A 15,660-nucleotide genomic window follows, 5' to 3' on the forward strand; every position below is an offset into this window, starting at 1 on the left:
TCCACTTTCACTTTTCCTTTGCTTTGTTTACTCTTTGCTTCCAGTTCTAACTTTGCAAACAATCTATAAGGGATTGAGAACCCCTTCATAGTGTTGGGTGCAAGCTCTTTGTGTTTGTGTAGGTACTTGTGACTTGACGCGATCCTCCTATTGGATCGATACCTTGGTTCTCAAACTAAGGGAAATACTTACCGTCGCTGTGCTACATCACCCTTTCCTCTTCAAGGGAACACCAACGCAAGGCTCCAAGGCCGCGGGGAAATCCTTTGCATATTTGCCAAGGAAGTCCCTATAGGCGTAGCTCGTAGCAGAAGGATTCCTGGCGCCATTGCGAGGGAAGGTCTGTTGCCGCAGTAGCATCATGCAGCCAGTCAAAGGACTAGTTGTGCAGAAGCTGTCAGGTGGGGAGTGTTTTTTTGCCAGATTTAGAGGGTATGGATCGATCACGGGGGACGTGGTTTGCGATGGGTGTGGAGGCTGGCTTGGATCAAGTGGCAGAAGTGGAGCAAGCATGCATGCAGGCGGGGCTCGTTTGCCCGGCCTATGGCTGTGAGCCGGGGAGTGTGGCCCTTGCGCGGTGGCTGGGGGTGCATGAACCACGTCTAAATCAGAGTTGGGGAGCAGGTGGGGTCACGTTGGTGCGGGGAGGTCCAGCGCCACGTGGGCCAGCAGAGGACGGGATGGGGCGAACGTGTCTTCTTTGTTGGCCTGGGCCTTGGAGCAGCCCTCATTTTTAGTGTTAGTCAAAGGCGTTTTGACCACTAGTGTAGGGAGATTAGTAGCAGGTTTGCGAGAGGGAGCTGTTGATGGCGTGTTTTTTATGATGGTGCGAGTATGGTTTGAACCACTGGGCAAAGGCGGGTCTGTTCGTTTATACGTTTTTGGAGCGGGGTGTTTTGTGGTTGGCATGAGGGTGTGAGGTCCAAGGATGGTTTCATTCGTGGATGGTTGCAAAGTCTTTTTTTGAATGACCACGACCGGTCTGTGCAGCGCAAGCTGTTGTTGTTCAAAAACAGTGGTCGAGGCGAGCTAGTCAAAGAAGTACAAGGAAAAGCATTTGAAAACCAACAACGATTTTTCTAGAATTTCGAATCTAACCTCCTTTGTCAGTACGGAGGAGCGGAACAAATGATGTGTGAGCTTAGTTGCCTAGAAGTACGGTTTAATCGAGAAGTGGTGGTCTAGGGCATTGGAGATGAGCGTATTATTTGGGATAATATTTTTTGAGATGCAAACTATCCAAAAAAAACTTGCGGTGCATGGCGAGGTGTAAATATAGGGCAAGTGACCTCGGTGTGGTACATGTTTAGAACGTGATTAAAGAATTTAAATCCATGGCGGAAAGGCCTAACCTCATATGCAGCAACGAGGGGCGCCATTGTCGAGTCCAGCAGGAGGTCTAGGTCGTGAGGGAGCACACATGAAGTGGGTGTTGGGGAACGTTGCATGGGAAACAAAAAAAATTCCTACGCACACGAAGACCTATCATGGTAATGTCCATCTACGAGAGGAGATTTGGATCTACGTACCCTTGTAGGTCGCACAGCAGGAAGCGTTAAGAAATGCGGTTGATGTAGTGGAACGTCCTCACGTCCCTCGATCCGCCCCGCGAATCGTCCCACAAACCGTCCCGCGATCCGTCCCACGATCCGCTCCGATCTAGTGCCGAACGGACGGCACCTCCGCATTCAGCACACGTACAGCTCGACGATGATCTCGGCCTTCTTGATCCAGCAAGAAAGACGGAGAAGTAGATGAGTTCTCCGGCAGCGTGACGGCGCTCCGGTGGTGGTGAAGGATCTACTCTTGTAGGGCTCCGACCGAGCTCCGCAGAAATACGATCTAGAGGTAAAACTATGGTGTCTAGATCTGAGTTGCACGTGGCAAAAGTTGTGTCAAATCAGCCCTAAATCACCACTATATATAGAAGGGAGGGGGAGGAGGCTTGACTTGAGGGCCAAGCCCTCAAGGTTGCGCCGGCCAGGGAAGAGGAGGAGTCCTACTCCAATCCTAGTCCAACTAGGATTGGAAAGTGGAGTCCTTCTCTTCCTTTCCACCTTTTCTTTTCTTTTCTTTGGTTTTCTTTCTCTGGCGCATAGGTCCTCTTGGGCTGTCCCACCAGCCCACTAAGGGCTGGTGCGCCATCCCTAGGGCCTTTGGGCTTCCCTCGGGTGGGTTGCCCCCTCCCGGTGAACTTCCGACACCCATTCGTCACTCCCGATACATTCCCGGTAATGCCCGAAAACCTTCTGGTAACCAAATGAAGTCATCCTATATATCAATCTTCGTCTCCGGACCATTCCAGAAACCCTCGTGACGTCCGTGATCTCATCCGGGACTTCGAACAACATTCGGTAACCAGACATATAACTCAACTATACTAAAACATCGCTGAACCTTAAGTGTGCAGACCCTGCGGGTTCGAGAACTATGTAGACATGCCCCGAGGTACTCCTCGGTCAATATCCAGTAGCGGGACCTGGATGCCCATATTGGATCCTACATATTCTCCGAAGATCTTATCGGTTGAACCTCAGTGTCAAGGATTCATATAATCCCGTATGTCATTCCCTTTGTCCTCCGGTATGTTACTTGCCCGAGATTCGATCATCGGTATCCGCATACCTATTTCAATATTGTTACCGGCAAGTCTCTTTACTCGTTCTGTAATACAAGATCTCGTGACTTACACTTAGTCACATTGCTTGCAAGGCTTGTGTGTGATGTTGTATTACCGAGTGGGCCCCGAGATACCTCTCCGTCACACGAAGTGACAAATCCTAGTCTTGATCCGTACTAACTCAATGTACACGTTCGAAGATACCTGTAGAGCACCTTTATAGTCACCCAATTACGTTGTGACGTTTGATGCACACAAGGTATTCCTCCAGTGCAGTGAGTTATATGATCTCATGGTCATAGGAACAAATACTTGACACACAGAAAACTATAGCAATAAAACGACACGATCAATATGCTAAGTTCATAGTTTGGGTCTAGTCCATCACATGATTCTCCTAATGATGTGATCCAGATATGAAGCAACAACACTTTGCACATAGTGAGTAAACCTTGAATATCCTTGATCAACTGCCTAGCCAACTAGAGGCTTGCTAGGGACATTGTTGTGTCTATGTATCCACACATGTATCTATGTTTTCATTCAATACAATTATAGCATGGATAATAAACGATTATCTTTAAACAGGAAATATAATAATAACTATTTATCATTGCCTCTAGGGCATATTTCCAACAGCGGGAGCCGACCCTGGTGGCAATGCTTGGAGGTTGGTGGCGCGCCTGGGGTGAGGCGGAGCATCCATGGCTGGCACCATGTCTGCCACGTCTATCAAGCATTCGTGGAGGAGGTGTCAATGATCATGACATAGAAGAAAGGCGAGGAGAGCGGCGAGCATGCAGTGATCCAGGCTTGCGCGTTCAGCGAGGAAACGCAGAAGGAGCAGGCCGATGTGGACGTACGTTGGACTTCAAAAGTTGCGGCCCTACCCCCGAACCTGGTTTGTAGAAGAGCCGTGACGAGGTAGCAGTCGAGTGGGAGGCAGCAAGTGTGGAAGAAAATGATGGTGTCACTAGTGGGCGATGGAGGATGGCATGGCGGCGAGACCATGGAGCGTTTTGCCTGCCAAAGTGCAGACTGAAATGAGAGTCCGATCATGGTGTCAAGGTTGAGGGTTTGACGGATGAAACGGAATGCATGCTGCAGGCGATCGCCGATGTCGATTGTTTGGACAGCAGAGCGAGCGAGAGCGTGCGGTGGCACATGTTGATGATGTGGTGACGCGAGGAGGCGTGGGGGCGATGGATGAGGTTGAGTCCTTAGCGGCATCCTCAAGTGAGCAAGGCAAGAAGGAGATGTTAATGGGAGGAGTGTCGATTTCCACCTCCCGAAATATAGCAAGGGTCACTGGAACCGAAGAAACGGTGAAGCAAAATTCCGAAGGTGAGATCTGGAGGGTCATGAACATGTCGGACAGACCTCCAAGACAACCTTAAAGGTAGCAACCAAGCATGAGGCTGCCAATTTCCAAGACAGCACGCTCAATTTTTGCCATCAGGTGGATTCCAGAGCTTCTGTGGCGGAATGGAGTGATTGGCTGTAGAATGGCAGACCAGACCTGATCTTCGAAGTCGGCACCCATTGCATTTCCAATCCCAGGTGCAGCTCGGATGGCGACGTGGTTCAGAGAGTCATCCAGTCCACAGCCTGGTGCAAGTGGAGGGGAGGTGAACGTAGCAGTTGGAAGGCAAATGGTGATGGGGATTACAGGGCTAGAGTTCACCGGGGCTGGAGGAGGAGGATCGGGTGGAGGGTTGAGAGGGAGCGAAGGAGCCGCAGGTGGCCGGCGGATGGGGTTCACTGGGGCTGGAGGAGGAGCGGAGGGAGGGGGAGAGGGAGCCGAGGAGCCATCCCATGTCCTCATTAGAAAGAATCAACAAACTTTCGTTCATGTTGTAGTAATGGCTCCGGTCGTGCTCGAGGCCCAACCCCCTGTCCAACATGACACGCCACTTATGGGGTCAAGAAGAGTCAAGGCCAGTCAACACAAGTGAATGAGGTGGTCGAAGCAAGCTCCTGTGGGTCCAAGCAAGCCAACATGGTCAACGAAAACCCAAACAAAGCTTCATGGTCAAAGTCAAAGGAACAAGCCAATATACCCCCTCCCCCCAACGGAAGGGGTGTGAAGCTTAAGAACCTTCTCAGCATTGTGGCGAGAAAACAAAAGCCTAGCTAGATTCTGTTGGGGAACGTTGCATGGGAAACAAAAAATTTCCTACGCACACGAAGACCTATCATGGTGACGTTCATCTACGAGAGGGAGATTGGATCCACATACCCTTGTAGATCGCTAAGCGGAAGCGTTAATAAATGTGGTTGATGTAGTGGTACGTCTTCATGATCCGTCCCATGAACCGTCCCACGATCCGTCTCATGAACCGTCTCGCGATCCGTCCCACGATTCATTCCGATCAAGTGCCGAACGGACGACACCTCCGCATCCCGCACACGTACAGCTCGATGACGATCTCCGCCTTCTTGATCCAGCAAGAGAGACGGGGAAGTAGATGAGTTCTCCGGCAGCGTGACGGCGCGCCGGTGATGGTGATGATCTATTCCTGTAGGGCTCCGCCCGAGCTCCGCAGAAAACCGATCTAGAGGAAGAACTACGATCTAGAGGAGAGGGCAACACGAGGCAAAGTTGTGTCTCAAAAGCCCTAAACCTCAAGTATATATAGGAGGAGGGGGGAGGCAGCCTTGGCGCGCCAAGGAAGGCCTCCTTGGGTCGGCCGAAGTAGGGAAGGGAGGAGTCCTCCTCCAATTCCACTTGGATTAGGACTCCTTCCTTATTTTCCCACCTCTTTTGGATTTTCTACTTTTTCCTCATGGGCTTTCCTTGGATGACTTTGTCAGCCCATTATACCTTATTGTGCGTCCAATAAACCCACGTGGACCCCTTGGGGCGTGGTGGGCCCACCCAGTGGGCCCCCAGAACCCATTCGTCACTCCCGACACACTACGGGCAATGCCCGAAAACCTTTCGGAATCCAAACACCAACTTCCCATATATCAATCTTTGTTTCCGGACCATTCCGGAACTCCTCGTGACATCCAGGATCTCATCCGGGACTCCGAACAAAACTTCGGTCACCAACACATATAACTCAACTATACCGAGACGTCACCGAACCTTAAGTGTGCAGACCCTGCGGGTTCGAGAACTATGCAGGCATGACGTGAGACACTCTGTGGTCAATAACCAACAATGTGACCTGGATGTCCATATTGGTTCCTACATATTCTACGAAGATATCTATCGGTTGAACCTCTATGTCAAGGATTCATATAATCCCGTATACTTTTTCCTTTGTCCTTCGGTATGTTACTTGCCCGAGATTCGATCGTCGGTATCTCCATACCTAGTTCAATCTCGTTACCGGCAAGTCTCTTTACTTGTTTCGTAATACAAGATCCCGTAACTAACTCCATAGTCACATTGCTTGCAAGGCTTGTTGTGATGTTGTATTACCGAGTGGGCCCCGAGATACCTCTTCGTCACATGGAGTGACAAATCCCAGTCTTGATCCATGCCAACCCAACAAACACCTTTGGAGATACCTGTAGAGCACCTTTATAGTCACCCAGTTACGTTACGACATTTGATAACCCACAAGGTATTCCTCTGGTGTCCGGGAGTTGCATGATCTCATGGTCATAGGAACAGATACGTTGACATGCAAAAAAGAGTAGGAATAAACTGACATGATCATATACTACGTTTATAGTTTTGGTCTTGTCCATCACATCATTCTCCCAATGATATGATCCCGTTATCAAGTGACAACACTTGCCTATGGCCATGAAACCTTGACCATCTTGATCAACGAACTAGTCAACTAGAGGCTCACTAGGGACAGTGTGGTGTCTATGTATCCACACATGTATTTGAGTTTCCAATCAATACAATTCTAGCATGGATAATAAACAATTATTATGAACAAAGAAATATAATAATAACTTATTTATTTTTGCCTCTAGGGCATATTTCCAACAGATTCACATCTCAGTTCCTTGTAAAATTCATGAATAATTCAAACACGTGTTCTCTTCTATTGTTCTTTTTAAAGTAACTCTTAGGAATGAGCTCCTAAGGAGGCAATTGTCTCTCCAAATATTCACATTATTTTTGTCATACACCCTCAAAATAACTCCATATGTAATCAACTCTAGAACATACATTATACCTTGCTAAGATGTAGAAGAAGTCTTTGGAAAAGCAGTATCTAAAAGATGTCCATGAGGATAATGTAAAGCTTTCAAAAATCTTGAGTACAACTTGCTTGGCCAAAAGGGCCCAATTAAACAACATGACATCCCAAATACCCATTCCTCCACTCCCTTTCAGTCTCGCCAATTTTTTTGAGGCTAACCACTCAGTTTTCATTTCAACTTTCTCACTACCCCACGAGAAAATTCTGATAAACTGACACAACTCCTCACAAACTCTGTTTATATGCGAGTTTGTTACTGGATCTTTTCAACATATCTATATAAATGTGAAATGGTGACAACAACAAAAAGATATTGAATGTGGACTCTTTAAGTAAATTTGTCTGCCATGGTAGATTTGACACAATATTTACCTTAATCTACATTATATATTCCAAACAAAAGAGTGACAGTCTGAAAAAGTTCAGCTTATAAGTAGGCGATCAAAAGAAAAAAAAGTTAAAACCAAATGCAAACACAAACAAAAGAAATCAAAAATGATAACAAACCGATTATTGTATGTCGCTACTTAGGTAACCTCATGACCAAATAGTTTTACTCACTGATGCATATGTTATTTCATCTTCTTTTCATTTGTTAAGATCCACACCATAGTATGAAGTCTCCGAGGTTCATATAGTGCTTATGTCTCCAAAATAGCCAAGAACTTATTTCTTGTGTTGTGTGCGTTTTTGCCACTTGTCACTTGTCTCTCTATTATGGGTCCTCGGCTTGGATCAAAATTTACCTTTTCTGGGCCCAAGTTGTGATTAAGCGGTTCCAAATGCTTATTTAATCAACTCCTTTTAGGTTAGTAGAAAGGCCCACTCGCCCATCACGTATTTTAACTAAGTACAAAATGCCCTCCTTTTGGTTGCTTGCTTGTCCTCCCACAGGATTACTTATGGTGGAGTACCCATTATCTCAACTCATTTTCCTTCTCTTGTTAATCATTATATTATTAGAAGTTAGATGGATAGATAGGTGTAGATACATTAGGCTAAGTTGGAGTAAAGCTTTCCATTAGTTCTATCTAATCAACTAATCCAGTTTATTTTTATGTTGTCTTGCTTTCAAGGATTGTTGAGTATTGACTCGAGACTAGTGCTTTAGCGGCCCATACCATTTATAAATGTTTCCATCCTAATCCAGCATAAAAAATATTTATTCTTTCGGCTTCTGACTTCATATATTTTTTCCATGCTTCTTGCAGGAAATGAAAGGTTTCATATACTATATAATAATATATTTGTTTGCATAAAGCAAATATGTGAAATGTTGATTTCTGTTGAGCTTTCTACAATTGACTTTTCTGCATGATTACGTGCATGGTTAGCTATGGATCTTAGTCATACTAAATCGGTAGTAAACTACTACCTCCGTTTTGAATTATAAGATGTTTTGAATATTTTAATATGAACTACATACAAATCGAGACGAGTGAACAAACACACTAAAACGAGTCTATATACATCTCATTCAAAAAAATAGAACATCTTATAATTCAGAACAATGGGTCTACTAAATTGTTTCTCCACATTCCTACTAAATTTAGGCATCCCTCTTGATCCCTCGCGGTGCGCTCAAGCATCAACATTAATAGTCCACAATTAAACCAAACAATAATCAATTAAATATAAAGTCTGCTCATGATTAAGTCATATTCTCTTCTAGAATGCTAGACCGAAAGGACTAAAAGAAAGAAACAATATTTTGGGTTCTTATGTATACCTGTTGGCACCTTGTCAATGTTGTTGTTATGGAAAGGGTACGTCACACTAAAGATTTCATGCATGGATATCGACCAAACTCATCCTTGAAAGAACTTTAAGCTTCTCTTTTGTGGGAGAAGTCGTTCGTTGAATGTAATGATTAGGGTTTTTGCTTTTATTCAAGTCGGGCACTTTTTTGTGAATACGCAAAGATTGTGTATCAACAACAACAATGTTTGTTGGTAAATATTAAGTGTGGGTAAGAGCAAACGAGAGATACACGTATCATATAACACAACGTTAAACTCGCTTAGTTTGAACTCCAACTAGGAAGGCAAGGATACTAAACAGACATCACTCAGATACAACACGGTGCTAAATTCGACTAGCGTGAACTCTCGCTCGGAAGGCAAGGAGACGAAACACATGGCACCACGTCATGACCAACGTGAGGCGCCTCCATTGCATGTCCATGGCTCGAAACCTGACTACATCAACGTACCCCACCTTAAGTGCCTAAAGGATGAATAAGTGGGTTGCATGACTTTACAAATCCTGGGGAGGAAGCCACGACGAAGGGTCGATAATGTTGTATGTAGTGCCCAAAATGCTCATGCCATCACGAGCAGCTCAAAACCAAGAACAATGTCCAACATTTCCAAATCAAACACTAGGTACTATGCGAGCAACTAAGACATCGCTTTCATGAAATGGGGCGATGTCGGGACACCGTTGGATATCCAATTCGGAGAAGCGGACCCTGTGCTTGAAGAGGGGAATGGAAAAAGGACCATGTGAGTGCCTCCAAGAATGAAACGACATTCGCGGACGTTGCCGTTGTCACCATCGGCAAACCAAGTAGGGATTTCACCCAAACGTGTAACCGAACAATCCCATAAGACACTGGACCAGCTTAAGAAGCTATTAGTTGAGCTAAATTGGGACCCAGACTAATACTAAAAGGTTCAACTTGCATAATTAATTTATTAAACATAAAGACATAATTTGGTTGGGAATAATAGTGAAGCCCATCACGCTATTATGTTGCCCTTGCATTCGAGTGGAGTAGGGGCTCATTCTATATTTCAAGCTACTTACCAAGGAGTTAAAGCCATATTCTCTTTGTGTGCCATGAAATAAATAATAATACAAGATTATGTGAAGAATTGCTTTGTTTGTCAACAAGCAAAAATATTATCGACCACGCAACCCTTTTCTGTAGCTTTGTCACTGCGGATGAGCATAGCTTAGTTCATCATAAACGGCGGAGTCTAAGCCCCTATCCGACTCCTCTCTGCTTCACAACTGCATCTCCTGGAACGGCAGCACAATTTCAAGGAGTTGCTCAAATCAAGCTTTTTGTGCGGAGCGGAGTTTCAAGATTGGAGAGGTTACAAACGGACTTTAAATAGTTCAAACTAACAAAAACTAGTAATTGTTGTTTGTATACTCCATCTAGTCTGCCACAGTTTCAAGAGTGTTAGGTATGGTTTTTTCTTTGAAAAAGAGGATATCCCAACCTCTGCATTAGGATGATGCATGTAGTTATATTATTAAGCAAATAATCCGGCAACCTTCGTGCAAATACAAAGCTCTATCCGAGCTAAAATGAAATCAAATGAAAAAATATTAAAAAATCCCACAACGGTAAAAATAAAACAAGACGACTAAACAGCTAACATATTATTGGGCCGTCATCCAAACTGATTATAGATATACTGAGCTATCATCTTTCATTGGATGAATTCAGTAATCAACTGCTGCCTGACTTTCAAAGAAATGAGTAACAAACATGTACGGATCCAGATAGTCGCCTTGTAAATTAACTGAATAAATTAATTTAAATCTGCCAGTTAAAAAGGCCCGAGCAGGCTGTAATGATTTATGATCCGTCTTTTGACCACCGACCACCGCAGCATGAAGATGCACTCCAACGGTCCAAGTACTCCACGTACTCTGAAGAGTTCTTACGGCGGCTTCCCGTTGGATCATGACGCACGCAGGTGCTCTGTAGCCTAATCTCAAGCCTATCCACATTCGCCTCTGTTCTCACATGAATGCCGCATGCATGCGCGCGCAGTGCCGCTGTTTTGTTCCGCTTTATTTCGACACGTTACGACGAAGAAAAGGAACCAAAGGCAAAAGCAGAAGCAGGGGGAAGACACTACACGCCCATATGTGCGTATCGCTGGACGAAAAAAAAAGACAAGTTAGTATACACAGAGGAGGTGAGCAAGAAAAGCCATTTGTTGCTGCCGCCGGTTTCCTACGATTTGCTCTTTTCTTTACTTGTTGGTGATGTTTAATCCCTTTCTTCCGCTCAAAAAAAAAAAAAAGGTTTAATCCCTTTCTGGTCAGAAATAGAGCTGGACACTATATATAGATTAACGGCGGTTACTTTACTTAGTGGAGGGTTTGGCGGGTGCGTAAGCTTTCTTTTATTTTAAGTTATTATTAATATTATTAATTTGGTCGGGCTGTCTGGTGTGTGTTTGGTTTTGGACGAGAGCGGGACATGTCTTCACTTGTGAACTACCAAACAGTTTTTTATATGCAATATGCAGCTATAGGTTACGCGGTGATGTGACCTGAATGTTTATGCAATCACCCCTTATTAGCACACATAGTATGGCGTTTATTCTCAAACGGTGGCTTGGAACCCAAGTCTGGATACACACGAGAAGCCTAAACAGGACAAACAAACTAGCCTTATACTCCCTCCGTTCCTAAATATAAGACCTTGTAGAAATTGCACTATGGTATATATACGAATGTATATAGACATATTTTAAAATGTAGATTCACTTATTTTATCCCGTATGTAGTCTATAATGAAATCTCTACAAGGTCTTATATTTAGGAACGGATGGAGTATTTTATATATATGCGCCAAAACAATATCAGGGGCTACTTCTACTGAGTACCGAGAAGAGCAGCTCCCCAGAATTTCCCCGAGATAGCACTACTTGGGGAGAAAACTTTTGCCTAAGTCGAGTATATGGATGTTTCTTCATTTCGTTCCAGACAAGACTAGCCGTTGAAAAACACTACTGCCCCTGGTAGAGCCAGAGCTGCTTCCACACGGACCGGTAGAGCTCAGCTTCCCCTTTCACTCCACTGTACAGTCTGTCCCCTTTGACTCGCCGGAGCCCCGCACGCGACGACAAGCCAGCCGCCGACGACGAGCCCACAGTGGCACACCCGTAAATCCGCCCCCAAACCGCGCCCTAATCGCGCCTTCACGCCTGAAACCCAGCAATTTACCCGCTTAAACGCGCCGGGCCCAACATCTCCGTCTCCCCGTTCTGCCCCTCCCCTCCCCTCCCGAACGGCATTTTTCGAACCCCGCATTAAAAACTCGCCGTGGGACGCACAGCGACAATTTCGCGTCCGAATTCTTTATTACTCGACTGGAGTATTATCATCGCCCCGGACGCGGCGCTACTAGTTTAATGCCCCGATAATTTTGTTTATTTTTCGTTTTTTTAGTCGTTTTTTTTTTGTAGGAGTATCACGCTCTCCCCTTCCCCTTTTTTGCTTTTAGTTTTGCCTTTTTATTTCCTCCGTCTCCTCCCCTTTTGTTTTGCATTCCGACGGCTCGCCCGCTCGCTCTCGGTTTCTTCCTCCTCTCGCCTCACGGCTGCAGCTCAGTTTTGTTTTTGCTCCTGGGATTTGTCGAATTTTTTGCTTTATTTTTGCGGGCTTTTTCCCGGTGTTTTTGGGTTTTTTTTCTGGGGATTTTTTGGGGGCGGGTTTTAAGGAGGGAGCCGGAGGTGGTGCGGGATGGGGTCAGTGCGTGGGAGCTCTAATGGCGAGAGCTCGTGTCGGAGGCCCTAGTTGGAGGTGGTTCTACTTCTGTTTCCAGTGCTGCGCGCATGGAGGCCAAGGCAGCGGAAGCGAGCTCTCCGATTCCGACTGCGGCTGCACCGGTAGCGGCGGCAGCGGTGGTGCCGGAGGCTACGGTGAGCTTCCAGTCGCCGACGTCTGTGCCGCCTCCGGCAGCTTCACATGCACCCGCACCGTCGCCGGTGGATATGGTTAGCCCGAGTGGTCTGTTTGTGCCGCCGGGTATGATGACGGCGATGGTGGCGGGCGCAGGAAGAGGGTTTCTGTCCGCGGGGCCGCTGCTCAAGGTGGGGAAGAAGAGGGGGAGGCCGAGGAAGTACGGCCCGGACGGGAGCCTGATCCAGCCGTTGAACGCCACGCCGATCTCCGCGTCGGCTCCGATGTCGGCCGCCGTCGCAGCCGGGCAGTACACGCCTGCGGCCGCGGTTGGAGCCGCCATGAAGCGCGGGAGGGGCCGGCCCCTCGACTTCGCCGCCGCGGCGGCCAAGCCGTACCACCACCAGCTGCAGCAGCCGCAGCAGCAGCAGTTCGGTTTCCACTTCAGCTCCATTGGTTGGTATCCTTCTCCTGCTCACTTCTCTTCCCCACCCCCAAAAAATGTTCAGAAAAATCTGGCGTAACACTTTTAATCTTTTGCCCCAATCCACAAATCTTCCATTGAAAAATTTGAAACTGGATTATTTACTAAACTTTCCGCAGAATAGATCTCAGAAATTACGATAGTACTAGTACTACATAATAATAATAGATGGTTGCTGCAGAGGGGCAAATGGCAGAAGTCGGGCGTCACTCGTTAGTTCGTTCCTTGTCATGACACTGTCCGTGCCTGTCCCTCTCTTATCCGAATATTTCTTGTCTCCTCGCCCCCCTTCTATCCATGATCAGATGCACAGTCATCCAAGATTCGAAGCTCGGGGAGCAAGTAGGGGACAGGTGGAGGCATATCCTTACTGAATCCTTAAGGCCTCTTGCTGTTCTGTTCTTGTCTGTGTGGTGGGGGTTCTGCCTCCGTGGGGGAGGCATGGTGGCATGGTGATGCTGCTGCTGCTGGCTACTGATTCTGGAACCAAATGAGAATATGGATCATAACAAGATCCCTCCAGTTAGGATGGAGGTACTCCTCCCTTGGTAGCTCTAGTCATCGCTGTCTCTGCTGTGATGGCAACGTGCAACAGCTATGTATAATTCTCACGCCCGCCCCGTGACAACCGGTTTGTGAGTCTGCTAGTTCAATTGGGGATGGTTGGGGTGAAACTTTTTTGTCAAGCATCATGAATTTGTAGCATATAACATGTTAGCATTTGACGTAAAATGATTCGGGATTACTTATGTTTGTGCGAATGGCTACTGGTCTGGATCGCCTGTTTTCTGGAAGCAGATGATCTTAGGCCACTTGGAACTTTCACTTCGCTTTGTGATATTCTGGTGTCAGTCTGTTAACCGCAGCATGTCCTTGTAGGTGACATGGTGGCCTGTTCTGCCGGTGGGAATTTCACTCCTCATATCATCACTGTTGCTCCTGGTGAGGTATGATTCCAATGCTTCTTTTTAAGTCATGGCTGGTAGCTTACATTGGATGGTTTTCAGTCTGGTCAAGACGTATATTTTCTTGTCCTGATCTTGAAACTTTATTTGAGAGAACAAATATGCTCTTCTCAAAAGGCTTTGCCTGATTTTGATGCTAGTGTTACCCATGAATTGTGTTTTTGCCTTAAGACTTGTCTCTCTTGAATTTGATTACTTTTACTTCTGCATGTTTAATCACTGCTACTCTTACGAACCCCTGGATTACTACCAAATAAAGTTGTTTTATGAAGACCTTAATTATCAGTGGTGCTGAAAGTTGTTGGATATTGATTCAGGATGTGACGATGAAGGTTATATCATTTTCTCAACAAGGACCGCGAGCTATTTGTATTCTCTCTGCTAACGGTGTGATATCAAATGTTACACTTCGTCAACCGGACTCCTCTGGCGGCACATTGACTTACGAGGTGTGTTCATTCACTCATAATACACATAATACCTTATTACAAAGTTATTTCGCTTAAATATGTGAAGACTCATCCTTCCTATTTTATTTGTAGGGACGCTTTGAGTTGCTGTCCTTGTCTGGTTCCTTCATGCCAACTGAAAATAGTGGTGCACGAAGTCGGTCAGGTGGAATGAGTGTTTCTCTTGCAAGCCCAGATGGTCGTGTTGTCGGTGGTGGAGTTGCTGGCCTTCTGGTAGCAGCTAGTCCTGTTCAGGTGCTGCTACTTATCTAGTATCACAATAATTTGAACACCTATGAGTTTGGTTTGTCTACTAGATCAAATTCTCCGATTATCTTGGTATATACAGTAGCATTTGCGTAAGAAAGGTCGATCTACACATTTTGACCACTCGATTTGCATTTATTAACAAGATAATAAAATGGGTGACGGTAGTTGTATATCTCTTGCAAAACGTAACTGAACATCACTGAATCTGATTGCCAGATTGTCGTGGGAAGCTTCCTGCCAAGCTATCCGATGGAGCCGAAGCAGAAGAAGGCGAGGGTGGTCGCGGCACCAACCCTTAGCCAGGCACCTCCTGCTGTTCAGCTCTCTAGCGCGGATACTCACAGCAGCGAGCAAGGGCAGCACAGCTCAGCCGCCCCGAGAATGAACATCGTAACTTCTTCAGCGTACAGCGCAGACCAGAACTGGGCATCCACTGTTGTTCAGTCAGCTCCTGCCGAGGCATCAAGAACCGCATCGTCGGGCGATCTGAACCTCACTGCCTCTGGAGCCTGAGGTCGATCGAGCCAAACCCGAGGAATTCGTCCACAGAGTCTCTGTCTGGTGCATTCCCTTTCTGACCTGTAAAAGATGTATCCAGTAGGTTGGTTTTCAAATGCCCCACTAGGTTTTCTGTCGGGCAGCTCAAGAGTCTAACTGCATTTGCTGTAGCTATGTGACGTTAGTACCTGTCGATCTTGTTGGACATTGTGTAGCTACAATTCTATTATTAGCGTGTCTTAGCCTCATAGGCCTACTTCTCCTGTTGGATAACGTGGATTAATTTTGAGTTAAGTTAATTTTTTTTCTCTCAACTGTCCTTGGTGTGCTACTGTCTCCTTCGTCTGATCATGATCAACCGATCAATCTGAATTTTCTTTCCTGCTAGTAAGGCTTCATTTTACCAAAACGGTGACAACATGCTCATGTTGATCTTAAGTTTTGGAATCTTTGTGAGAAACATCATGTTGATCTTATGATATTACCTAGTACCCCTTGCGTTCACAATATAAGATGTTTTGGAGAGTAGGTCATTTGGATACCGAGCTCC

General features: G+C 46.0%; 1 protein-coding gene across 1 annotated transcript; it reads left to right on the forward strand.

Annotated features, from left to right (window-relative positions):
- Positions 1 to 11,881: 11,881 nt before the first annotated feature.
- Positions 11,882 to 15,424, forward strand: LOC123410818 (AT-hook motif nuclear-localized protein 1-like). Its single transcript, XM_045103759.1, has 5 exons — positions 11,882 to 12,900; positions 13,808 to 13,875; positions 14,211 to 14,342; positions 14,436 to 14,597; positions 14,829 to 15,424. The coding sequence occupies exons 1-5, from the start codon at positions 12,378 to 12,380 to the stop codon at positions 15,123 to 15,125; spliced, it is 1,182 nt and encodes a 393-aa protein (XP_044959694.1). The 5' UTR covers positions 11,882 to 12,377; the 3' UTR covers positions 15,126 to 15,424.
- The last annotated feature ends 236 nt before the right edge of the window (positions 15,425 to 15,660 follow it).

Source organism: Hordeum vulgare, chromosome 7H, assembly GCF_904849725.1.
Source record: "Hordeum vulgare subsp. vulgare chromosome 7H, MorexV3_pseudomolecules_assembly, whole genome shotgun sequence".
Lineage (NCBI taxonomy): Eukaryota > Viridiplantae > Streptophyta > Magnoliopsida > Poales > Poaceae > Hordeum > Hordeum vulgare.

What these genes read in the sequence shown, in the direction of transcription:
- LOC123410818 (XM_045103759.1), top strand. Translation starts at nt 12,378, where the DNA reads ATGGAGGCCAAGGCAGCGGAAGCGAGCTCTCCGATTCCGACTGCGGCT. An exon ending in GCGGCACATTGACTTACGAG is followed by an intron (nt 14,343 to 14,435) that starts GTGTGTTCATTC and finishes TTTTATTTGTAG; the next exon opens with GGACGCTTTGAGTTGCTGTC. An exon ending in TAGCAGCTAGTCCTGTTCAG is followed by an intron (nt 14,598 to 14,828) that starts GTGCTGCTACTT and finishes TCTGATTGCCAG; the next exon opens with ATTGTCGTGGGAAGCTTCCT.